Here is a 26,946-nt window from a genome sequence, read left to right on the forward strand (position 1 = left end):
TCATTTTTTGTTTGTTTCCCTTTTAAATGTTTTATCTGTCGGAAGAAATAAGATTTCCTCTGATTGCACTTTCTTTTTAAATGTGGGGTAATTATTTGTCCTTTACACAATGTTCAAGTCTTGAGAGTGTTTGTCTGTTGCTATGTGTGAGTGTGTTTTGGAGACAGATAACTCCAAACCTTATCACATCAAGCACTTACCTTTTTTTTTTCTTTGTACAAAATTCAAGTGGGTTTTTTTCATTGCAAGGAAGAAAGCATTACACACATACAAAAAAAATGTTTGAATTTTTTTTTTAATTAAGATCAATTAGAAAATAAATTCAGTTATTATTTTTTGTTTTTTCATTGAATCTGACATTTTCTTTTAACATTACATCACAATTAAATGACATTGTATTCTTTAAATAGTTGGTGAATTATAGCAAGTATGATTTGAATCGGCTTTAAATTCCCAGTGCGGTCATGCTTGATTAAGAAAGTCTTTGAGTGCCAAAGGAATATTATTGGTTACATACACTGGAGATAGGTAAATACACACCAGGTTTAGTAGGTAAAGCTGTGCAAAGCTGTACATGGCCCACAAAACCCTGTATGTTAAAGTTCTAAATAAAAGCCGGAACCACTAAACCGTTCATTTATATCAGTTCACGTCACAAGGGCTTTATCAGTGTTATTGTTGAAACATTCAATTTTCATTTGTTTGCCTGGAATATCAATCAGTGTGTTTGCGATTCCTGTAGTGGTTTAGGAATTTATATTAAAGTAGCATTTCCGAGAAGGATTTATTCTGTGGAGTAATTATTGTGTATTGTTTACTGTGAGGAAATATTCTGTGAGAGGGGAAATTTCTTTTCTAACAATGTTACGTTCTCTGACAGGAGTCTGACCCCCCTCGACAGCGTGGTGGGCCTCCACCCAACAGATCTCCACCCGTAGACCGAGAAGAAATGGCCAAGGCTAATTATTTTGCGACTCTCCCAGTGGGTAAGTATCTATACTTATTGTTGAGTGTACTCACACCGACTGAGTCTGCTGTCTCATTTCACACAGTTTTAGAATTTATTCTTGAATTGAACATTTTTAACTGTTTAAATGAAACTGTCTCTGGTGTGGAATTTCTTAAAACTAATGCAGTATGTATTTAACATCTTGATTTCTGATAGAATCATACCTATTGTATAATGAAATTTCTTTAAAAGAATAAATTGCATGAATTTTTTTAAACATTGAGCAATACATTTCATTTTGTATATCATATTTGCATTTTAATAAGTCATGTAAATTTTTCAAAATCAGAACTCTTTGGCATTCTTCTTTATAAATGTATGCATTGAAAAAATTTGGGGAATATGTGAATAAGAGATAAATGTAGGGTGTTGAGGGGTGTTTATTGTTTATGATTTGTTGACAGGTGTAAAACCAGGTAAACTGACACTAACCCAGACACTGTGTGGCATGGCACTCCTCCTAATTGTGTTTATTTTATTCATAAAGTTTTAAAAGTTTAGTATTATTAAAATCTGATGGAAAAAGGATGTTAATGAATTGGTAGTTTGAAGATATTCTCTGAAATACACAGATCATTCTTTCATAGTCATCCACTTTATTTTAGTTTGTCATATCTGTTGGTCAAGGGAATGGGTTGTTTTTCAGAAAATACCCTGCCATGTTTTCTCTCTTTACTAACTCTGTCTGGGAGGAACTCATTTTAATTATTTTCATTGTAGTGTATTTACAGATGAAACAGAACTCTTGGTTTTAACCTTCCTAATATACATCTATCATGCTGGAAAAGGAAATCTATTTCTCACTTTTAATTTGACATAGTCATTGCTTGTAAAATTTCACATGATGTCCCAGTGTGGCTACACCCACAAGACCCTATGTCCAGAATTTACATGTAAATTTACACTGTGCTTAATATACATGTACTTGTGGTGACTTGAAAACTTGAAAGTCATGGAATTCATTAGCAATGAAATTTATCACAGTTGAAAGTGAAAATAATTTACTTTACATAAAGTTACGTAATCTTTATTGAGTCTCAAGGTCCAAAGCTAAGAGGTGTCAAAGTTCCCCTCCATGATAGGTATAGACTAATACAGAACTTTTAAAATAGACTTTGGACCAGAAAAATATTTAGAAAAATTGTCAAAAAAATTCAGAACTATTTTTCTTAAATTTCGCACCACAAATCACCGCCTCCCTTTTGAGACTGGTAGATGGATTGGTATTCCATATAATGAAAGATTTTGTGTTTTGTGTAACGAATCGAAAATTGCAGACGAATTCCATTATGTATTAGAATGCAATGCTTTGTCAAATATTAGAAAAGAATACCTACACAGTAGGTATTACACAAGACCTAATGTTATTAAATTTCATGAAATTATGTCAACCAGTAAGGTTAAAACACTTAAAAAACTCTGTATGTTTATCTCAAAAATCTATGAGTTAGTCTGTCCTCCTTAATATATTTTGTAAATACTTTTTCAATACATGTATATTTTATATTTGTACATATTTGTACATATTCTGACCTTATTCTTACTCAAATGTATGTTTACTTAATGCACCTCATGTACCATGTATAATGTGGTTTGAGTGAATAAAATGAACTTGAACTTGAACCTATTCACATTTGGAATTTAAACTTAAAAATTGTCTCTACGCTGAACTTGTGTTTTACACAGACCATATTGAAAATTAGAAGAAAAAAAACTTTATTGGGCTAGATTTAAGACACATGAGATTAATACTTTAATAATATTGCATATCAAGCCTTGCAACACATTTTTCTTCGCTTCTCTTTCATGGTATCATCTATTTCAACATGTACATTGTTGTACAGCTTTCTTTTTATTCCCTATCTCTTACTTGCTTTTACATTTGTATTTTTTAAAATTCTTTTATTTTACAGGTGTATGATGTATATTTCATAAGGGTATGAGCTGCACTCCTTTATGCCAGCATACTTCATGAATTGTGCTAGTGCTTCATGAAAAGTATGCGGATGTGAAGCATTGCTGTTCATACTTTCATGTATTTTCAAAAGTGAAGAAATATTTACATTTTACTTTTGTTTCTGTTGGAAAATTCCCAGCCGTTAAAATTGTCGTACTATGTTTATCAAGACTCATTCACACATTATTCACATTCATGAGGAAATGACTGTCATTTTGAAGGTGAAAAGAATGTAAATATTGAAAATTGTGTAAAAATTTTGGGTGAAGGATGTCCCCCATGTGCTTGACCTGCCTTTAGACAAACTTGTCACTGTGTACTAAGTAAGCTTGGAGAAAACATTACTTTCAGCTTTGAAAACAGTCATTTGAACTGAATAATGGAATTTTAAAAATATTAGTAATTCAGCACATGGACAGCATCATGCATACTAAAATATTATGGTGTCTCTTGCTTGAGAAGCTTGGATGTTTTCATGGGAATGCATTTGCTTGTTTGAAGCCTTTTTTTCTTATCATCATTCCACCATTTAGCATGTAGGATATTTAATTTTTCATATCTATTTTCACATTTATTTTGAATTCATTTCTTTTGAATATGGATTATTTTTGATAGTATATGTCCAGCATATAATGAATTACTTGTAGAACTGTGTTATCTCTCTTGAAAAGTGTTGGGATAAACCAGAGAGGTTTACCCCAGTTGTTTTCCAGAGAGAGAGAGAGGGAGAAAGAGAGAGAGGGAGAAAGAGAGAGAGAGTGTCCTGCAGATTTGAAAATACATGAGAATGTGAACTGCGACACGTCATGCCGGCATACTTCCTGAAGTACGTTAGCACTTTATGAATAGAAGTATGCCGGTGTGAAGCATTGCAGTTCATACTGGAGAAGCCAGTGTAACGGTTAGAGAAGGTCTGATTTTAATTAGATTGGTCTTATTATCTCATACATTCTGAAAAAAAACAAAAAATTGTTTTTAGTTATTGATTGACAACTTTTGAGTTACATGTATATTATACATGTACAGAAAATTTTATTGCATTCACAAACGAATTTCATTAGGTATGCCACATTCTTTTTCAAGAGTTTTGTTAGGTTAAACATGTAGTAGATGAGCATTAATTGTGCTTTTGCATTTTTTGATCTGCCTTTTTCATTAGTTTGCTTTTTAGACAAAAGAATGATAAAATAACTTAACTCATTGTTTATGTTATGATTTATGCTTACGATAAAAATATATCATAATTTGCAGGTGCAAATGACAGAGATAGTGCTAATGCTCGCAAGAAAGCACGCTACAGGGAAGAGTTGCAGCTACAGATGAGAGAAGCAGAGGCTGCTCGCAGAAGGTGGGTAACGGAACAGCTGTTTATTTGGTGCTAAGGCTGTTACATTATTTCTCCCCTATTATCTAGTGTAATTCATTTTTTTGTGAATTTGTATTGAAAATTGGCAGAAACATAAAGAACAGGAAATGGCAATTTACCCAAATCTTGTATGATCTAGTTTGTAGAAATTGCAATCAACATGTTTTTGACTATAAATTCTTCAAAATATAAACATTTAAAAGGTTTAGTAAAAACATTGATATTGAAAAAGATGTAGTTTCATAAAAGCAGCTAGTAGATGAAATGTACTATTATGCATCAATGTTCAAATCCAAAATATCTTCAAACCTATACCCATACAGCATAAAAGTTCACATATTTGTGGCATATCATGAGTGCTGTTAAAGGAATTGCCTATCTCTACTATTTATGTTTTACAAGGAAAAGAAGTAGATGTTTTACTTTGTCATACTATAGAAAATGACACATGACTCAGGACTTCAGAAAGCCAAGTGTATTCAGTGTTATTGTCAACAATACTATAATAATTTCAGAAAGCTAAAGCAGTTTTTGTGAAAATGAGAAATATTGATTTTGGTCCATCTGTATGTAAAACCATTGGGTCTGGATGATATTTCAAAATAACATTACTTTGAGCTCTAGCAATGAATTCAGAAACTCCACACATTCTTTATGATGACCCCTGGGTTGTTGTTTTTTTAGGTCAAAGCTTAAGGTCACTTTAAGTGGGAGACATAAATTCACTGAATTTGCTTGTGTTCTAAAATAATGAAATGTGTAATTTTAAAAACTAAACTATTCTGAAGTCATGTATGATTTTCAACATTTGAAGTGGAAAATCCTACCATTGTGGAACTGATTATATATATATATAATTATTACCGGGTATTATCATTGAATTCATATATTTGTAGATATGTGTTTTCATTGTGCATATTTTTTTTCTCGTGTATTCACAATATCCAAATAAATCATTTATGTCTCACACTAAATTCTTATTGAAAACATATTAGATTATTTCTAATACAATAAAAATTTGAAATGAAGAAAACGAAAAAGATCATCTCGAGTTCTATGTATACATGTTTTAATTAATACTCTATTTCATTGGATTTGGCTGTGCTGTTTTGATCACTATTTTTGCTATGTATATGAATAACCTGAATTGATGGGAGCCTTTATTCTGTATGTACCTGACTTTTACCTTAACAGGGAGAAAGAGAGGTATGGATCTCGTTAATATGTCTCACACTTCTAATTCTGGCCTGGGTATCGAACCGGTTATAAAACTTGTTAATTATCTGTAGAAGAAAATTAATTTAATCAACTATGTAACATCTTTAATGTTAGTGTTCATTGTTTTCATGTTTAATGTATTTGTAATAACTTTTGTCTAAACTTTTTATAATTCATTTTGTATCCTGCATTCCAAAGATTTTCTCCCAGTTTTACTCATATTATGAAAAACTATGCTTCTGCTTCATTTACTTGAGTATTGACTGTAAATCAAAAATTCTTTATGGAATGAAAATCTTGTAATGCAGGTAATTTGTACAAATGCATTAATAAAACAGAAATATTGGAATAGAAATATTGCTATGAAAAATTTTAAGAATATAGAGAGAAAAATATTGCTCATTATGCTGAAAAGTGGAAACCAGTCCGATACAGAACGTGGGCCGAATGCTATGTCTTGGCTGTTGTTAGAGATCAATTATTGTTGTATTTACAGGCGACCTTATTAGTTTCATTTACAGGCGATCTTATTAGTTTCATTTACAGGCAATCTTATTAGTTTCAATCTATACACGTAGCTTGTTACGCAAAATTCATGACAATTAAGTGGCTTATTGAAAGTGACAGCAAAAGTTTTTGGAAAAGAAAAATTGCTAATGAAAGTGCATGAGCTTGGTTTTGTTATCAAACCAATAACAAGAGCATGGTATCTTTATTTGTTCTTGGTATGATGAAACCTTTATTGGAAAACTTTTATTTTATTCTTTATCAGAGCAGATGAACTTGCACATTACCCTCTTCTTCAACTTCTGTTATAAAGATTATAATCAGAATTATCAAAAAGTCATTTAACATGATTGTGATATAAAATATGTGATTGAAATCATTTTGCTAGCAAATGGAAATGTTTGGCTATCCTATATATTACTGTTTATTTTTATTTGTTTTGTTTAAATTTATTTGATTGTTAAACTGTAATATGCCAACATACTGATTTCTTTTAAATGGTCTGATTGATCTTTAAATTAAATTGGACCTTTTTCAAAATGAGTTAATTTTGGCAAACCTTTTTGGCATGATGTTCAATATGGAGTTCAGAAATTTCAATGCATGGAAGAAAAACGTATTAATAAAGTGGAAAATTATATAATGCATTAAAGTTGTATGTTGTATGTGTGTTACTTAATATGTAACATTAGAGCTAACAGACATTTTTTGGGTGCAGGTATCTATCCATTCTTCATTTATTCAGTGTAAATCATTTTGTGTATGTGAAACAAATATGTAATACATGGTACTGTGTACATATGTCATTTGACTGTAAAGCATGCATCCATGGTATTAACATGCATAGGGGTCAGGTTCATACTGGTGACATTAAGCAAGTGTAAATACTTGGAATTTTAGGGAAAAGGTAGAGGAACTTCGGGTAAATGCATCAGGCCTGCTGGATCCAGAGAAAACATCCAGGCGACTAAGATATTTGGGTGATCCTAGCCCCACACCAAGGCGGAATGTAAGAAGTCCAGAGGTTAAACCCTATCATACAAGATTTGACCTTAGGTAAGACATATTTTTGGGATTATTAGAAATTAAGAAATAACTGTAATCTACCCTAGGACTTGAAGGCTATTAATGCTGGTTTACACTGATCCCAAACTGAGTTTACCAATAGCAGACAGTAAATCACCATTTGATCATTTTTAAAGAAAGAATACGACTTCTGTGTTTGCCGAAGATAATTAGTTATGCATCAAGTATTTTTGGGCTGTCTAAAGTTGCAGAAACAGATTTACTTGAATATTACATTTTCTTGTCCTTCTGGTAATATGTTATGTCAAAAGTCAAATCGAAGTCATGATGCACATGGATGGAGTTGAATGCACATATTGTATAGGGAAACAAAATTTCTGTCCAACTTTATCTTAGGCAATTTAGGTGAAACACAAGTATTTACATTTCTATCTGTTTTCTCTGTGATAATCCTTTGAAGTGCCAATGTGTTAATTTCCCCACAATAACAACTGGATGTAAAATTTCTCAGTTCATTCAGTGGGTTGGGACTATGGATATTAACATGGAATGCCACGTGTATTTCAATTTCGATGAGGCAGTATTTTTGATATGTCCGTTTTATATTTTCATTTTTATTTCAAATATAGATATAAGGAATCACTGTCTAGTTTGTTGGGTATATGAGGTGATTAAATACAATGAAAAACATGATGAGTTATGCAGGTTATCATGTTTTCCATTGTAGTTAGTTAGTTAATCACCTCACATACCTTACAAACTAGACAGTTTTACCTTAAATACATGTACCTATGCAAACTAGACAGTTTTACCTTAAATACATGTACCTATGAAAAGTTATCATTAGTTTCAATTTCATTGTGTTTAAAATGTTTTCACAGCTAAATGCTTAAAATGACTTCTAATCTTCATTAAGATGGAAGGTAAATATTTCTTGTTCTAATGCAACTTTTAGTATTTTACTTTTCAGCTCACCTTAGCTAGAAAATCAAATGAGCTTTTCTGATGGAAGTTTGTCTGTCTGTAGACTTGTCACATTTTCCTCTTCTTCTCAAATCTATTGACAGCCAATTTTAATTAAAATTGGCACAAAGCATCCTTGGGTGTAGGGCAGTTCAAATATCCTTGTATAGTGTAGATTTGTTTTGTACACACCAAGAACCCTGGTGACCGTTTCACTAACCGATCATAGATCGTAAACATGAATGCAGCACATACGACCATTTCACTAAAGGTTATGACTTTTGATTTACGACCTGTATTGATTGTAACTTGTAAGTGCTCCTACATCCACATAAACGAGCAATATGGCTGCCATGCCGGCCTTGTCTGGGAGCATTTTGTGGTAGTATTTATCTCCCGGGCCGGCCTGTCTGGGAGCATTTTGTGGTAGTATTTATCGCCTGGGCCGGCCTGTCTGGGAGCATTTTGTGGTAGTATTTATCGCCTGGACCGGCCTGTCTGGGAGCATTTTGTGGTAGTATTTATCTTACTGAGATATTTTGACAATGTGGAGGAAGGAACAATGACTTGCTGTCTGCATTTACCCAAGAATATTATTATGCAGTTCAAGCCTGAATTTGAAATTAATTAGAGTTATCCTTCTTTGCTACGCTCAATGGGAGGCATTAAAATCCTAGATTTTGCACATGGAAAGTTTTTATAGAGCTTTATGAAGGTCATTAGAAGTTGAATAGACAAAGTATATACACGGAAAGGGAATGGGTCATTATTGGACGCTTGTGGCTCCAACCTCTTGTTATCAATCATAATTTCAAATAAGTGATCTGCATTGTACATCATACAGATTATAAAGCATAAACTGCACCAAGCTGGATTATATCGTATATCATATATCATTAGCTTCATTTCTAATTACAGAGCTCTAGTATATAGGTTTCTTCAAACTTACATTGTCTTGTATCAAATTGATATACAGGTACATGTATCATAATGTAGTGTATAAAATGTTTTGGCCTAAACTTAAAAAACATTTCTTTTCTACCATTCAAAAATCTTTTGATGATAATAAATTACCACTTTCTCAGAGATTGTCAGTTTTATCCATTATATACAAAAAAGGAGATAAAAATTTGCTAGAAAATTACAGACCAATTAGTTTGACTAACACTGACTACAAAATCATCGCATTTACTTTTGCAAGACGATTACAAAAAGTAATTAATAATTTAATATCAAATGACCAGTCTGCATATATTAAAGGTAGATTTATAGGATTAAACGCAAGAATAATAGCTGATATCTTTGAATATTGTGAAAATTGTAATGAGGACGGAATATTATTATTTCTTGATTTTCAAAAAGCTTTTGATTCAGTGGAATGGAATTTTATGTTTAAAGCACTTAAATCCTTTAATTTCGGTATTAATTTCTTAAAGTGGCTGAACATTTTATATACAGAGCCTTTATTCAGAATGAAAAATAATGGGTGGATATCAAAAACCTGTAAAATGTCCCGGGGCATCCGTCAGGGGTGTCCCATTTCTGCTATAATATTTTTGTTTGTTACTGAAATTCTTGCAATTCAGATTAGAAAAAGCAATAGCATCAAAGGTATTAACATGGTTAATAATGACAAAGATAATGAAATTAGAATTGTCCAACATGCAGATGACTGTACACTCCCTTTAAAAGATGAAGTCTCAATGAATAATGCTCTAGATATCATAAATAAATTTAGTTCCGTTTCGGGAATGATTCTTAACACATCCAAATCGGAAAGTATCTTAATGGGAAACCTAAAACATAATTATATGGATAATATTTGTGGAATAAATATAAATTCCTCTTGTGTAAAAACTTTAGGAATCTACATCGGTCATGATAAAACACTTTAATTGAAGATTGCAGCCAAGATAGTTTGCTTTGTCTGCCTTTTCACAATATTATTGAATTATCTTTCAGCCACTAGTGAGAATGAAAAATAAACACCAATTGGTACTTTACATGAATTTATTGAGCAATGACATCATAAAAACACAATACACCAGTGTTGGATGATACTGGCCGCAAAAATTAGTAGGAGTCAAGGGAGACAACTAGGATACCATAAACCAATGGGCAAACTAGTGGCCTCGCTTTGATGCGAGTGCCAAGGAAACCCCATGCCTAACACGCATGGTGGCTAGGCACACAAGCTGCACAGCTTTTACACCCTGTCTCTGGCTTGCTACCTGGTTTAGAACTTTCACACCACCCAGCCTGTAGCCTCTCCTCCTTTTATAGAGGTAGAGGGGGTCTGAGCACTGAAATGCTGCAGACCCCAAGCAGTTTCCAGTTATTCCACACATTTGCTCAATGGCATTTAACTTCCATGTTAACACACAGCCATGAGACATCCCTCATGCTTTGATGCAGATGGGCAGAGACAACAGGTTAAGCTTGTACAGGGATGATGTCTCCCTTGACCCCGCCACAAACATCGATATGATGTTCCCCACCAATTGCTCTAGAGAGTATCTATCTCCTAAATGAATGACAGGTTATAGGAACCAACCACAAGTGACAAGATTCTGCAAACTATTGCGTAGGGAAGATTTTGCCCTTTCCCCCCAAAATAAATTCCAAACCACCCTGTATGTTATTTAAGTAAGCTTGATTTCCACTTTCGGCTAGATGAGTTCCGTCATACCTAAATAAACTGGTTTGATGGACGTTTATATTTCTGTCATGAACAATGCAAGCTCCGTTAACTTGAGAGGTAACAAATTTCTTAATAGCCTTATTAACCTTGCGTCTTTTTAGATCGATCTTAGCGCCACCCTTACCTAGAGGTGCACCATGCCAGTAAAGACGGGGAAGCATTGTTGACCAAATGAGCAAAGTTTTTGGTAGCAATGCATTGTAGCGATACAAGCTACATTGAATTTCATGTGCAAATCTAAGTGCAGTATTGCCAGCTGTTGTTAGATCGTTTGACCCAGCATGAATAACCAATACATCTGGTTGTGGTTGATGTTTGAGTTCTTCTGTTATCAGTTTGTCGAGGTCTTGCCATTTTAGCCCTCTTATCCCCTTCCAAAAGATGTCAACCCCTAGATTGAGGTTCTTTCCGCCCGGTCTCCTCCGTGCCTCTTCACCAGCCCAAAAAGGTATAGACGATCCTACTATCCAAACTGTCTTGAAACCTGGAATACTTTTGGCAAATTAGCCTGTATTCCATTCAACAAACCATTACATTATAATCTTATGTAGTTTTGAAAAGCATTTGACTCCCACCTTCCCAAAGATTTAATTTCTGAATCTGAAACCCCTTGTTTTGCCATATCTGTGGCTCTCCCAATTCTGAAGCTATGTGGCCTAAAATGTCCCTGAATGTCATTAAATTTAAGTGTTTTCTGTAGCATGCAATTAAACTGGTATCTTGTTACATGTTTGTAATCCATATGGATGAAAAATAAGGTGGAGTCACTGTTAGGGCCCAACCGTAAAAACTTGAGTACCCATTGCACTGGACAAGTATCAGAATTGGCATGTTTGGAAATCTGCAACGTAGTTGTATTTCCAATTTGGTCAGTTTTAGACCTTGGAATTAGAATGCTGACATTGTTCTTAGTAAGGGAAATGTGTGCCCTATGGATAGACAAGACTTCACTAACCCTAAGCAAGCCGTGATATGCAATTGAAAAAATTGTGGAAAATAATGCTGCCTCATATGGTGATCTACAGACTGATGGCAATGCTGATACTACACGTTGCAAAATAGATATGGTTAATGGGATTCGTGGATCTACAGGGTTACCTCGCTTTTTGTGCAGACCCTGCAAGGCTTTTTTGACGATGAATGATTGAGTATTATCCTGTATGCCTCTTAATTTGTGAAAATATGATAGGGCACTAATGTATAATGCAGCTGTTCTATAAGCTGTACCTGAAATGGACAAATGAGCAATAAAATTAAGCAAGTGGTCAATGGGAATAGGAAAAACCATTGCAATCCCACAGTTACTCAAGAATTTTTTGAAACTGGTAAAAGCCCCTTGATAAGCTTTGTATGTGTTGACTGAGAGGGAACCCTGGATAAGCCTGTTTGCCTCACTTTTTAAATTTCCCAAATGTTCTTGGGAAGTGGTGCTGGCCATGGATCTGCTGTTGGTGCTAGTCGTCGGAATTTGCCCCACTGTGAACGAGAGAGACAATCCGCGATAGAATTTAGCTTAGATGGTATGTGTCTTGCTTTAATTAAGATGTTATGCTTGAGACATGTTAGAACCAGTTTTCTTACAATTTTCATGACCCTAGGTGACCTTGATGTTGTTTTGTTGATAACATGTACCACTGCCATATTGTCAATGTAAAACAAGATTCTGTAGTTGGCAAATTGATGCTTCCATACTTCAATAGCTACTTGGACTGGGAAGAGCTCTAAAAAAGTCATGTCTCGGGTTAGGCCTTGTGCCAACCAACTACTGGGCCACTGAGCATATGCCCACTTGCCTGCAAAAAATATACCAAAACCCCCCGAGTCTCCCCCTGCACTGTCAGTGTAAAGTTCGAGAGTGTCGTTATTGACCCATATGCTCTTTGTAATGACTGATATACCATTAAAAGATTGAAGGAAGGTGAGCCAGACTTGGAGGTCAGCTTTCATTTCTAATGTTACCCGGGTATGGTGATGTGGTTTGCCAAGGCCGATTGTTGCATCGGTTAGTCGTCGACAGAAAGCCCTACCTGGAGCTATGACTCTACATGCAAAATTCAAAAGCCCCAATATGGACTGAAGTTGCTGAAGTGTTACCTTTCTAAAAGTCATAATGTCAAGAATTTTGTGTTTAATTTCATGAATTTTTTCCCATGGTAATTTCATGATCATTTGCACCGTATCAAATTCGATGCCCAAGAAAGTAAGAACTTGGGTTGGATATACTGTTTTGTCATTTGCAATTGGGACCCCCAGATCACTGCACAGGGAAAGAAAGGTGTCCAAGGTATTTTTGCTTATGGAATGCTCTCTGCCGCAGAAAAAGAAGTCATCCAGATAATGCAGAATAGAGGAATTTTGTGAACGATTCTGTGTCAACCAATGCAGAAAGCATGCAAATCTGTCCCAGATTGCACAACTTCTCTTGCACCCAAATGGAAGCATCTTGTCATAATAGAAGGCATCGTTAAAGCAAAAACCTAATAAATCGAAATCCGTGCTATTAATTGGTAGCAACCTAAAGGCTGATTTGATATCAGACTTGGCAAGATAAGCCCCCCTACCTAATTTGGCAATAATGTCAGCAGCATCATCTATAGTTGAATAGGTTACAGAACTCTGTTCTGGGTCGATAAAATAATTTATTGAAGCATTTTCTGGATATGATAAATGGTGAATAAGGCGGTAGTCGCCATCTTTCTTGGGAACAAGGCCTAATGGAGAAACTTGCAAAGTTGGAAAAGGTGGTTCTATAAAGGGGCCTGCCACTCTCCCCAATGTAACCTCTTTACAAATCTTTTCCTCTGCAACTGAATATTGTCTGCCTAAACTTGTTAGATTTTTTGAAAACCTGGGTGATCTAGGACCAGAATATTGTAGTTTAAAGCCATGTTGAAAACCCTCCCGTAAAAAATGATTATCTGAATAATTTTGTGAGTAGTAAATGACTCTGTCTAATCTTATAGGGGTCTTGCCCAATTTATACAGCTGAGTTGGAAGAACAGTTGTTGGCTGGATGTTTTCCTCCGCATCTCCTACAGGTGTGCTTGAACCTGCATTTTGGGAAGAAATTACACTTTTTACCCTGATTGAAATGATAGCAGTATTGGGTAACAGCAGATGTGCTGCTCTGACTTGAAAATTGCTTATTATTACTGAATTGAGTTTGACTATGGAATGGACTCTGGCCGGTCACATATAGTAGCCAAAATTCCTGACTGATAATGCCCCAGGAGGATTCAGGATTGCTAGCTTTGCGGAGACGGTATTGCTCGTCGTATTTGTACCAGCCTTGGGATCTAGTGGCAGCTAATCTGATATCTCGCATGTATTTTAAAAACTCCTGGGCCCGAGCTCTGTATTTTTCCAACATAACGCTCATGTAAATCATGAAGGCATTAGTCCATTTATCAATTGTCAGGTATGAACTATCATTAGACCTGACAACGCAGAATTTTCCATCCCTGATTTTAATTTCGCCTTGACCCCCCAAACTATAGTCAATCTCTTTTGCTGATTTTAACAGCAAACCTAAATCAACAAATTGCCCATCCCAAATTTTTTGCTTCAGTTTCAAAGGGATGTGTTGACCTACATTATCAAAGTAGCTAAGTTCTGGTACAGGGGTGAAGTCAGCAACATTTAAATCTAAAGAAAAATCAGAGTTACCAATATTGCCAAAGTTGGCAGGCACAAACTCCCCCAAATCTGGTGCAGCCTCACTCCCTGGCACGCTCTCTGAAGATTCCTGGTGCTGGAAGGGGGGTTGGTTATCTCTCACTTCTTTAGTTCCAGGCTTTTGCTGCCTAGTGTTGTGGCGAGACTTTTTTTGTCCTCTGCCCCGGGCTGGAGAAACCATTCCCCCATCTCTTTTTCTCTTTGGAGGCATGGATTGGCCTTGATTGTGAAAAAGTGCTTAACGTGCTGTTGTTCCTTCCACTTGAGTGGGGTGCAAAAAGGAAGAGGAAGTTGCAATACTAGTTAACTCCTCCTGATGCTGACTTTCTTAAAATAAGTTAGCTTGTACCAAGTTAAGTCCTATTGTATAATGCTATTCACTCAATTAAATGAGATTATCTCATATCCATCTCAATAATCTATATTGTTATAAAAATAATATTTTGAATTGTATAAAAGACATGGAAAAACTTTTTGAGGCTTGGAAAACAAGAAACCTCACTCTTTTTGGAAAAACTTGCGTGATCAACACGTTAGCTCTATCTAAGATTTTATATAGAATCTCTGTTCTCTCTTTACCATGCAATGAAGAAATAAAAACAATAAATAGACTTATATTTAAGTTCCTATGGAATAAAACAGATCGTATAAAACGAAATACTTTAATACGTAGCATTAATGAAGGAGGTATTGGTGTGATAGACGTTGAGTCAAAATTAATGTCAATAAAAGCATCTTGGGTTGAAAAATTACTAAATTCAAAGGGAAAATTAAAGTCATATGTAGAATCCTTATGTCTGAAAAATAATATTTACTTTAAATATATTCTAATTACCAATGAAACAGATTTGAAAAATTATGGCTTAATCAAAAACTTTCCAATTTTCTATCAACAAATTTTTATATGTTACAATAAATGTAAACAGAGACAAATGCATTTATCAGCTACAGAATTCTTACAACAACCAATATGGAATAATAAATTATTCACATATAAAGGTAAGACACTATATTTCCCTGATTGGATTAAAAGTAATCTGCTCTATGTCAAAGATATATGTGACTCAAGTGGTCTAAAACCTGCTAAATGGTTTCTTGATAATTTAAAATACAAAAGTAATTGGATTTGCCAATATAAGATTTTATATTCAGTCTTTAGAGAATTTATAAACAAATATGATCTTTCAATTGTTCCATTTATCACAAACTCTTCAATAATCCCTCGCTTTCAGTATGGTAACAAACTATTAAACTTAAGCAAAGGTATTTCAAAAACATTTTACAAAATTTTATGCAATAAAAAATCACGTACACCTATTTATCAGTCATTCTATGAAAGAGAATTTCATATTCAGTGTAAATCATCATGGGTAAAAATATATAGACATAAAATTGCAAATATTTTTGATAAAAAGGTTGCAGAGTTCAACTATAAACTTCTGAACAACTTGCTCAGCAATAATTTATTCTTAAGTAAATGCTGCCAAGATATAAGCAGTAAATGCAACTCATGTCCAAATGAAACAGAAAATTGTAAACATTTAATATTTGATTGTTCAAATGTCAAAGATATTTGGAATTTGATAAGTTCCTCATTAAAATTTGAAATTAGCTGGAAACATATTGTTATTGGCTTCTATCAGGAAACAAATGACAATATCAGTTCTTAATATTTTAATTTCTTTCATTGCTTATCGTATATACAAATTCAAAATGTTATGTAGACTCAAGAGCAAAAATGAAACACAAGAAAGAGTTAAACAACATATAAAATATGAATTGCTAACATATCATAAAGTACTTAAGAAATGTAACACTCATAACTCGAATTATATAGACATTATATTAGGAATTTCGGATAAACTTTAATGAAATTAAATCAATGTTTGAGACATTATCAGTATTGTAACATACTTTTAATTAATATACATATATTTCTTACTATTCATATGTCTGTATTTATTTGTAATCGATATGTTCACGTACAACATGTATTTAATTATGTAAATGTAGTTTTACGTATGATATAAATCCACCTCTACTGGGAGAAAATGGTCTCCCGGCTAAGCTGCCCTAGGGTCATCTCTGGACTCTAGTTTGTGTGTGTGTGGACCCTGAGGCAGCATGAGTGGTATTATGTTTTAAGAAAATCCCTAGCTTTATTATATTTAACATTATGGCATTGTTGTAATTTACTAACTCATTGTTACATTGATCATCATACAATATGAATACTGTATAACCTATATATTTAAATGTCAACTATGACAATATTACTCTGACATGCAATGAAATTTATGTATTCAATGAATGTACATCTAAATTAGTTAATATGTACCCTACGTGGTACTTTAGTAAAAACTTTGTTATATATTGAGGGAGCTTAGTCAGGGCCCCATCCCTGGCAGCTGCCCTATTATATTAGTTAGTTATTTTAAAATTGTTATAGAGTAGGCTCTGGGAAATAAATGAATAATATATATATAAAAAAAAAAAAAAATGTAGTGTAGATTCAAATTTGTTGACACTAAGACCCCCATCGCCATTGCAGATTCACGATTTGGGTTTAGGGTTTTAACTTTTATATGAGATAATACAATTACACAGGTGAGGTATGTGGCCCATGGGTCTCTTCTTGTATTTTATTGAGATCTCAAATCTCATTGACCAATTAGAATACAGATTAACTTTTTACATTATCCATACGCCAAATAAGATGAATTACATGTACAATTGTAAAGGAAAAGTTTTTATTTTGATTTCCAATAGCCCAAGAGGTGGTCAAGGAAATGTCCCAGAGAGCAGTGGTGGCTATACACCACGAGAACGTGGCCGTCCACGGGAAAGACGACAACGAGACACGAGTGGAATCCTGGATATCGGATTTGATGGATTTTTGGAACAGCCTCGGAGAGGGGGAGCATCACAGATTCCCCCTGGACTACAATATCAGCCATCGTAAGTACCGACGAGTTTGAAAGTTTAGATGTTTGAAATTTAGGAAAGGCAAGAAGTCTGGTTATTAATACTAGTTTCTTTCAGAATGCTATTTACTTCAATTTTGGAATATTATGAATATTGTCATTAAAGCTCATAGTATTTGTTTTGATTTTCAGTCTTTTAGATTTTACCAGTTTAGACAGGTACTATATAGATAGTTTATACTGTAACCGGGATTCTGATACCTCACAAAAGATTGTTCCTTTTCTTTCCTTTATAATTATGATACTTTATTTAACTGAAGCTTTCTGAACATTCTCTGAATTTCAGTCTTCTTGATTATACTACCTTAGACAGGTACTTTGTAATATATATGCAGATAGCACTGTTTCAGGAATTAGGCTACCATTACTCGTCGGTGTGAAAATACAGAAAAAAACTAAAAATTACCCGAAAAAATGGGAGTATAAAAGGTGAAATATTCATTTTAAAAAATGAAGGCAATAATTTTATCAGTATTTTTTCACCTCCTTAGATTTGCAGACCCCAGCATTGAACCCACCAGGTTTGAAGCTATGTGTTTTTGTTTGAGTAACCCAATATCACAAATCGCATGACTGCAATCCTCACTCAATAGAGGCTGCATGGACTGTCAGGTCCCATGTACGACATAACATAACTTTAGCATGCAGTGTTGTTTAACAAAGCGTATTTTGACACAACGAGTCCCTTGTACATATGCATTTCAAACCACATAGGTCTAGTGCAGCAGTTGTTGAGTGCTAGTACATCAGTCATATTATCTAATTAAATATATCTATATGACACATGTATCTTTCTGAGAGACAAATATTCAATATTAACGATACTTTATGTATATTAAAAATGATAATAGACTTCTATGTCAAGTTGGACTTCGGTATTTTTCAGGAACTATGAAAAAATATGGGATTAAGTGCTTGGCTTAAAGTAGTATACTGTGGTCGTGGCTTGAGTTTCTGACTGTTATTGACAAAGGCTAAGCGTGCTTTGGAAATTCTAACATCTGTGATAATCTGACTTAGTCTTGGTTTAGTCTGGTGATGAAAAACTTGATGCAAGATAAAGAAAATCAAAATTAAAAACTTATACTGTTATACACAAACAAATTCAACAACTTTGTTCTATGTCTGTCCATCTTTTCTAATATTGTTCCATTATAGTCTGAAATTACACTTACACTATGACTAAAACGCTGATCTATAGTGTTCAGATATATATTATAACTGCATCCTAAGTAAGAGAGTGGCATGATGGGACTGATTTTGATGTGATCTGTGAAATCGTATGATTCAATAAAAGATTCCACAATAATACTGACTGCTGTTGTCCATTGTTGTCAATCTATTAACAGCTAGTTTGTACTTTCTACCATATATACTTGCGTATGAGTCGACCTGCGTTTAAGTTGCTTATCATTTCTCTGAGAAATTTTGAAAAATTTGACATTGTTGCCCCTTTAATTTTTATTTTTTTTTTTAATTTTTTTTTTTTTTTTTTAAATATATATACAATAATCATTCTTTGGTCAGCGTTTGATTAATGACTTGTGCCCATGTTGATGCCACCATCGGGGGGCATATAGTATTTTGCATGTGTATTGTTACAAGCTGACCTTTCCTTTGGTACTAAAATTTTTTACCTTGTGACTTTTACCTTTTGGCCATAAATGATAGGGTTTTCATATTTCACATGTGTATTCTTTGTGCAAAACCTTTTTTTTACCAAAATGTTTTACCCCATGACCTAGAGTTTGGCCATATAGGGGGCATCAGTGTTTCACAAACACATCTTGTTTAATGAATGTTACAAGTAATTAAATTTCAAAAAACAAACATATCCACACTGCAAATTTTGATATGTAGGACACGCACTTACCTAGTGCGGTGTTTCCATGCATTAATTTAGAAAATATAGATATAAAGTATAAAATCTGGCTCATTCTTCATAAAATATTTCCATCAGAATGCTGTATATTGACTTTATAGATATATAAAATGAGGAATTAAATACATTTTCATTAATAACATCACAGTTGTAAGTATGCGGTATTATTATTTTGCTATTTAAACTACCAGTATCACGTTTGTTGATTTTTCACTGATTAAAGTGACATTGACGCATTGAAAATACCATAAAATGATGCAAGTTGTGCGGCAAGAGCAAATTTTTTGCGGTAGTATGGACATAGATTACAGAGTCAAAATTTAACTCCCCAAAAACCCGACTTGTATGTAAGTATATACGGTATTCCCTTCTTAAGTATTTGCCCCAATAAAAGCACCTACTCCTTATATTGTTTTGTGTAAAGGTAAATGAATCAGACGGGAAGGTTCAAAGGTGCTAATTGAAGGGAGAATCTAATAATTACTACAAAAAGATTAATGGATGTATCGTTACAGTATTAAACTGAATATATTTTTTAAAGTTTTTCCCATTTTATTATATAAAGAAAATAAAAAATAACTGGTTTGAGAGATACATCTAGAAGTTTTAATTTGAAATTATTCTGTGGAGAATAATATGCTTCTCAATATTTTTTGATTTGGTTTACTATAGGACATACGTGACCGGGGGCGGGACTGGAGGCGTGAATCAGCCCTACAGCTCCATAGATGAAGCATACCATTATTACGGCATGAAAAACCCACTGGAACCAGAAAACAACAGTAAGAAGCTCAAAACACCAAATTAATTATTGTCTTAAAGGACACATCGCATGTTTTTAAACTTTTTAATTTTTTCAGCAAAATTAATTCATTTCATGCCTAAAACTACTTTACATATGTTTTAAATGAAACAGTTTGCGTAGTTTTCGAGTTTGAAAGCGATGAAATTCAAATCTTGCAATATGCATATTTTCTTCGATATTTTACGCGCCATTATCTGTGACGTCATATGCGACCTCGAGCGAGAAGATTTGAAAACAGTTGATAGCCATTTCATAAAGAGATTAGATTTAATTGACAAACAAACAATTATCACATTAACAGCTTGTAAATAACACTGCATTAGGGTGTTTTGTGCCGTTTAAGGGTGTACTTGCTGTCAGTAGAGAGGATTTGGACTGTGTTTTTATCAATTTTCGAAGGAAGGTATGAGGGACAAAACGTGAATATTTTTCGTCGGCACAACGACTTTGCCATAAAAACCCCCAGTAAAATTTGTCCCTGTACTTTTTCTAACAAGCACTTGGACAAATACGTAGATAAACTGCGAGAAAGTGGTTCTATCGAAGCTACGCACTGTTACATATAGGCCTACGGCATATGCTTTCCGTTCTGCTCTCGAATTCAATACAACACTCGCACCAACTGACCTTCACCTTGTAACAACATAGGCAGAACTTTGCTAGCAGTGTCTACCAACTGGTAGTTTTAAAAAAGAAATTTAAAGATAAAAGATAATTGAACTTTCAATTATAAATTATAAAATATAATATTTCCCGACTTTGAATTGAATTATAATGCTTTCATTTTTTTAAGGAACGCGTACGTGTTTACAACAACAGCACGCCGCGCTCCCACTTCCTATGTAACAACGTGTTGATAACAAAAAATAATGATTAGGCCTAATAAAATTGCTTTAATAAAATAATTTAAAAGCATTGTGATTTTCACATTAAGTTTGATCATTATTATTATTTTTTCTTTTTCGAAATGCACCCGTGACAGTAGGCCTAGTTGTCAATGATACATAATCGTATCATAATTTAGGCCTATCTAACTTCTCCAAAAATAAATTTAATAATAATTGCACTGTTTATTTTAGAAAAGCAACAACGCTAATTACAGTTGTTTACAGAAATGGCATTACCAAATTGTGTTTAGACAGGGATCCGATGTAAACATTATTTACTCGCAAATTTATGCAGATTTCATACTCGCTTTTCTCGCTACATTTGGGTCGCTATTTGTATGCACTGGTGGCTAAAAGATATAAGACTCTGGAAATTTGTCAACATCGAAATAAATGTTATCCATGGTAAATAAATTAGGCCCCTAAAACCCGAGTTTTTAAAAATATCTAACACTACTTTTACAACAAGTTGATCGACGAAGGTCGCATATGACGTCACTGTACCACGTGACTACCTATCTAATTAACTAGGCTTTTTGAAATCGGGGCTTAGATTTAAGTCCGTATTGTGGCTAATTATCGCAATACTTCAGCGAACGAACTATTACAATTAATTTCTATTAGCATAAGGAAGACAAAATGCATATAATTCTGTATACTTTGAAAACACGAGATGTGTCCTTTAATCAATTATAGCCTTACATTCAATGAGTCTAACATATAATGACCGAAGGAATATGTGTTGTCATTCAATGAACCAACTATAAAATTTTGGAAAGGGTGTTGTAAAATTTCATGTAGTGGCATGTTCGTTCCCTCTTCTATGTTATTTAGACCACTGAGTTGGAAAACTTGTTTATTCATACTTCCTGCAGTAAAAACTGTCTCACATTGAGGAATCACTTAGATGGCATATCATGCTTTGTTTTTGTCAGGGAAGAGAAACCCCTACGGTAATTCACTCACAGAAGTAGTGTAGAACATAGTGTACATGTTTTGTGAAGTTGTGTCACTGGAAGTTTTGTTGATTGATTGATTAATTTTCCTCATTGATACCATGATTTTTTTAAAAATTTTTCTTTGAATTTGTTTAGTTAAAGTTCCATTTTGTAATGATATGCTGTAAAAACACTAAATGGATCAATTTAATGTTGATTTTGTGGTATCAACATACCAACAAATGCAACTCACCCAAAGCCTCAGAAATTGAAATGTCATTACATTCCAACCATAAATTCCTTATGGACAATACAGAAATAGATAATGCAACTACTGCCTATAGTCCTCTGTGTGTGTTTTTTTTAAAATAAATAAACAATTCCATGTTCTTTCGACCCCATCCTGAAAGAAATGGTTGTACAGTATGTGTAAGGAGAAGTTATATCACGTCCCATGATCAGTGGCTGGTTATCTGTATTGATGTATAGAATTAGTAATTTCATTTAAACTGCATGCTGCCCAGTGCATTGTCTTACTTAATCCATACGGTGCTTTTGTTTAATTTGACATGAAATGTGTATTAACCTTTCGTTGTACCTGTGTGTCACTCTAAATATGCATGCCGTTTACATTTCTCCCATTGCTACTATATGTTTTTGTACCCTTAGCTGTGAATTTTCCCCATACATAATTATGTTTAATAGTTTGAAATGAAAAGGCTTAAATAGGCTTGATCTAAATTATCATTTACATTATAAAATGTTGTTTAAATTTGTGAAAGGCATTTTTTTTTTTTTTTTTTTTTTTTGAGGAGGACTTTTGGTACTTTGAACTTTTCTGTTCTTTCTCTTTGAAATCCTGATTTATTGTTTTTAACTTTTGATCTTTGAACCTTCCCATTCCTGTTGCTTTATTAAACTTCCCCTCCTTTTTTCTTCTGACATTCCCATTTTGCATTTGTGTATTCACTAGTTCACATAGTTGATTTTCAAAGGATTGATATTTATTTACTTCTCTTTCTGAATTCTGTATATATACAATTTTCCTGAAATGTTGAGCAATGGGAGAGAACAATTTTTTACAAAACAATTGTGCTTTCTACTAGTTTTCTCAAATTCTTGTTTGTGAATTTTTAACTATTTTTAAAAGTCATTTTATCAGCGAGTTTAGTGTCTTTTGAAAATTGATAGAATTAACAAACAAAAAATGAGAAATACTTATTCTAACTTGCATGGGTTTTTGGACTTGCATGTGACTAACTATGTATCTATACCCACAATGCACCTGTCCTATTTCTGTAACTTCATGTTAAATCCAACTGCATGTTGACCATTTTCAAGTTTTTATGCTGTTTTTAAATTTTCTGTCAATACCATCTCTAAACATAGTTTTTTGCTTCCAAATCGAACTATAGTTTAAACATAAGAAGTTGTAAATATTGACATTATTTTCCTTTAATTATTTTGCCTGGGACTATGATGTCACTTTGTCTTTAATTAAGGAATAACTATCTAGTTTTTTGGTTTTATGGTGTTATCAGTTGGTTCCTTCCTAGATAATTTGCATAAAGGCATTAATTAAAAAATTCCCATGGGAGGTAACTGACTGTTAAAACCAATAAACTAGACAGTTTCTTATTATACAGTAAAATATCTGTATCTCGAATATGGTTTATCTCGAATACCCCGCTTGAGTCGAAGTCGACCGCTGGTCCCGGCCGTGTTCCTTATATAAATGATTTAAAAAACTCCAGATATTTCAAACACGGTAATCTCGAATACCCCGCTTATGTCAAAGTATTTTCAAGGTCCAATGCCCTAAATTCACCTGGTTTATCTCGAAGGGCAGTCAATTTTCCGCTCTGCTTACCATACCTGGCGTCGTTAAGTCACACATTCACGCCTGCGGCTACACAAATCGACTGCTAATCCACGCTCGCCTTTTCCGAGTAGACCCTGGTCGCAATAATTGGTTCAACAGCTTGGGTAATTAGTGCAGCCTAACACGCCTGATTCCAGGGACGTTGTTTTGAATGATGCACGCTCTATCATTAACATGTGGTTTAGATAAACGCACAAAATTGTCGAAGTGCGCTTGAAAAAAAGTAATGCCCATAATAACGAGAACACATTTAATAATACACGCTTCATCACCAAAACTAGAACAGAGAAAACACGAAAATCTTCAAAGTGAACTGAAATCAAACAATTTGGATCACAGTAGCATATAAATAGAGACCCATGAAATTTTCAGCATTTGACAACATGTCTCAAGACCTCCATTACGCTGCTCTTCGGGGACTAAGATCTAGATGCTGTCAGAAAAGTTCATTGAATAAAACATTGTAGAACATTTCAAACTTCTGAATTTTTCGTATATTTGTAGTATTGTATAAAATAGCATGCATATTAGTTGTACTTAATAGGATATTGTATTTAATAAACATTTAAAAGTTCTTTTTAAAAATCTGTCTTTTTTGTTTCTTACGTGATAAGTTCTTTCACTACAACGTAATAGCTACATCCCAGTCGAGCCTGGATATTAGTCAAGTAAGCGTACACATTTGCACGATCATCTTAATTTTGAAACACATTGTGAATTCAATGGGATGTTTATAGATATAAAAAAAAACCGAAATGTTTGTCTTTGAAATTCCACAATATTAATTTATCTTAAACTATAAGAAATGGAAACGGGGTTGTTTATGATGCAAATCCCATACTATGCATCCAATATCCTCCTTCAAAAAAAAAATATTCAAGATCGATTTTGGATATCTCGAACCCCCAGATATCTCCGAAGTTTTTTCGAAGTCCCTCGGACTTCGAGATTGAGATATTTTACTGTATTTTCATTATTTCTTTATCTTAGATCTAATCAAAGTAAACGTAAACTTTTTTTATAAAAAAAAAAAAGAAAAAGAAAAGTCGATAAATATAAACTTTTGGGTGGGGTTGTTTTCCTGTCGCGAAAGAAATGTGTGGTGATAATTCGGCTAATGCTTTGATGAGAAAATTAAGACAGTGCCTTGTATGTAATGTTATCTCAGACACAGACATTGGAAAATGTAAATATTTAAGAAATGAATTTCGTTTTTGAAAGTACATGAGGATATGAATAGTGATGCTTCTTGTGATGCTGAGTGATTCTTCTGTGAAGTGTTGCAGTTCATACCCTTATGTATTTTCAAACCTGAAATTTATTTTTTATATTTACATTCTACTTTCATTTCTGTTGGTATTCTCGTCCATTAGAATAGAGGAACATGTACTACATTTACCGAGATTCATAGACGCATTGTTCACAACTGCAACACATTCATAAGCAAATGACTATCATTACAACTAGTAAAGATATCAAAGGCTAAAACATTGGAAATGTAAATTAATATTTACATTTCTAATTTATTTTTGCCTTTGATGTCTTTGCGAATTGTAATGATAGTCAATCCTCAAGAATGTGATGGATTTGTGAACAATGCATGTATGAATCTTGATGAATATAGTTCATTTATTTTTACGGCTAGGATTCCAACAGAAAAGCAAAGCAGAATGTAAAATAAGAAATGAATTTCATTTTTATACGCCCGTCGAAGACGGGACGTATTATGGTATGGCGTCGTCCGTCTGTCTGTCCGGACCTTGTGGGCAGGATACAGACTGAACCATAAGCCCTAGGACTTTACAACTTGGTACATTTGATCATCATGATGAGAGGAAGATGCCTATTGTTTTTCAAGGTCAAAGGTCAAGGTCGTAGTATCACTTATTAGGAAAACCTTGTGGGCAGGATACAAACCGAACCGTAAGCTCCAGGATATTATAACTTGGTGTATTTGAACACCATGATGAGAGGAAGGTGCCTATTGTTTTTCAAGGTCAAAGGTCAAAGTATCACTTTTTAGGAAAACCTTGTGGGCAGGATACAAACCGAACCGTAAGCTCCAGGATATTATAACTTGGTATATTTGATCATCATGATGAGAGGAAGGTGCCTATTGTTTTTCAAGGTCAAAGGTCAAGGTCGTAGTATCACTTATTAGGAAAACTTTGTGGGCAGGATACAAACTGAACCATATGCTCCAGGATATTATAACTTGGTATATTTGATCACCATGATGAGAGGAAGATGCCTATTGTTTTTCAAGGTCAAAGGTCAAGGTCGTAGTATCACTTTTTAGGAAAACCTTGTGGGCAGGATACAAACCGAACTGTAAGCTCCAGGATATTATAACTTGGTATATTTGATCACCATGATAATGAATTAGCTCACAGAGGCCAGTGCTGACTTCACCAAAATATGAATCCCACTAAAATATGTATTCTTGAGCAAAATCTACGGGCGTATTATGCCACGTTGGCGTTGCTCTTGTTGATATGGACCTTGACAAATGAGACAGTCATTAGATTTGTTACAGACAATCTAGGAAGCTCAAGGTCATAAATGACGAGGCTCATCATCAACCCAATATATTTCTGTAGACTCTCTGAATATGTAAATTTTAAATTCACGTCAACAACAGATTTTTGCAATGTGTGAAATATGTTTAGAGTTTTAATTTCAAAGTTCGTGATATTGACTAGCACTTTTATATGCTTTGTATGAGTGCCACCTCTCATTGGTGACCAGGTACACATTTATACATGTACATATATTTCTGTTGTAGGTGCTCCACCACTGGACTTAGGAGGAGGATATGACCGGCCTTACCAGGGCAGGGGTACCCCAAGAGTCACATTCGATGAATCGTAAATATAGATTTATTTTTCTTAAATTCATTTTTATATAGCAAGTAAAGGACTTAGTTCTTTAAGATAATGCCATTTTAACAAAAGGTAGGTCTATTCTTGAATTTCTTCATGTCCACAATTTGTCGCTTTAGTTCTCACAAAAACTCAATTCTCAAAGATGACAAAAGGCAAAAATTTGAGAAAAAGGATGAGAAAATACAAACAGTTGACAAAAAAGATGAGACTGTTCAAACGTAAGAGTGTGGCAGCTCTAATAACAAGTGCTTGATGAGTAAA

At 33.9% G+C, this 26,946-nt stretch overlaps 2 protein-coding genes across 41 annotated transcripts in view; one reads left to right on the plus strand and one right to left on the minus strand.

Moving 5' to 3' along the window:
• Window positions 1-26,946, plus strand: part of LOC125672415 (centrosome and spindle pole-associated protein 1-like) — an 85,976-nt gene that overhangs the window by 42,655 nt on the left and 16,375 nt on the right. For 30 of the 40 annotated variants that reach the window (XM_056163021.1, XM_056163026.1, XM_056163027.1 and 27 more), the window contains 11 exons: window positions 881-986; window positions 4,218-4,314; window positions 5,527-5,538; window positions 6,958-7,113; window positions 17,192-17,380; window positions 17,539-17,565; window positions 17,898-17,927; window positions 19,961-20,070; window positions 21,916-21,933; window positions 26,586-26,667; window positions 26,802-26,903. In XM_056163021.1, coding sequence (XP_056018996.1) covers window positions 881-986; window positions 4,218-4,314; window positions 5,527-5,538; window positions 6,958-7,113; window positions 17,192-17,380; window positions 17,539-17,565; window positions 17,898-17,927; window positions 19,961-20,070; window positions 21,916-21,933; window positions 26,586-26,667; window positions 26,802-26,903 — 929 coding nt within the window. The remainder of the gene's footprint in view (window positions 1-880; window positions 987-4,217; window positions 4,315-5,526; window positions 5,539-6,957; window positions 7,114-17,191; window positions 17,381-17,538; window positions 17,566-17,897; window positions 17,928-19,960; window positions 20,071-21,915; window positions 21,934-26,585; window positions 26,668-26,801; window positions 26,904-26,946) is intronic. The other 10 variants (XM_056162999.1, XM_056163009.1, XM_056163012.1 and 7 more) reach the window with 5 other exon arrangements.
• LOC125645468 (uncharacterized) lies at window positions 10,039-16,124 on the minus strand. The gene is made up of 2 exons (XM_048871011.2): window positions 14,414-16,124; window positions 10,039-13,797 (listed from the first exon to the last, which is right to left on the minus strand). Exons 1-2 carry the CDS (start codon window positions 14,631-14,633, stop codon window positions 12,146-12,148), a joined length of 1,872 nt encoding a protein of 623 aa, XP_048726968.2. The 5' UTR covers window positions 14,634-16,124; the 3' UTR covers window positions 10,039-12,145.

The sequence above is a fragment of the Ostrea edulis genome, chromosome 4, assembly GCF_947568905.1.
Source record: "Ostrea edulis chromosome 4, xbOstEdul1.1, whole genome shotgun sequence".
In the NCBI taxonomy this organism is placed as follows: domain Eukaryota; kingdom Metazoa; phylum Mollusca; class Bivalvia; order Ostreida; family Ostreidae; genus Ostrea; species Ostrea edulis.

Coding starts and splice junctions, on each gene's coding strand:
- LOC125645468 (XM_048871011.2), bottom strand. CDS start 14,633: ATGCCTCCAAAGAGAAAAAGAGATGGGGGAATGGTTTCTCCAGCCCGG. Junction 13,798..14,413: donor TGCCAACTTTGGCAATATTG/GTAACTCTGATT, acceptor CCCAAAATGCAG/GTTCAAGCACACCTGTAGGA.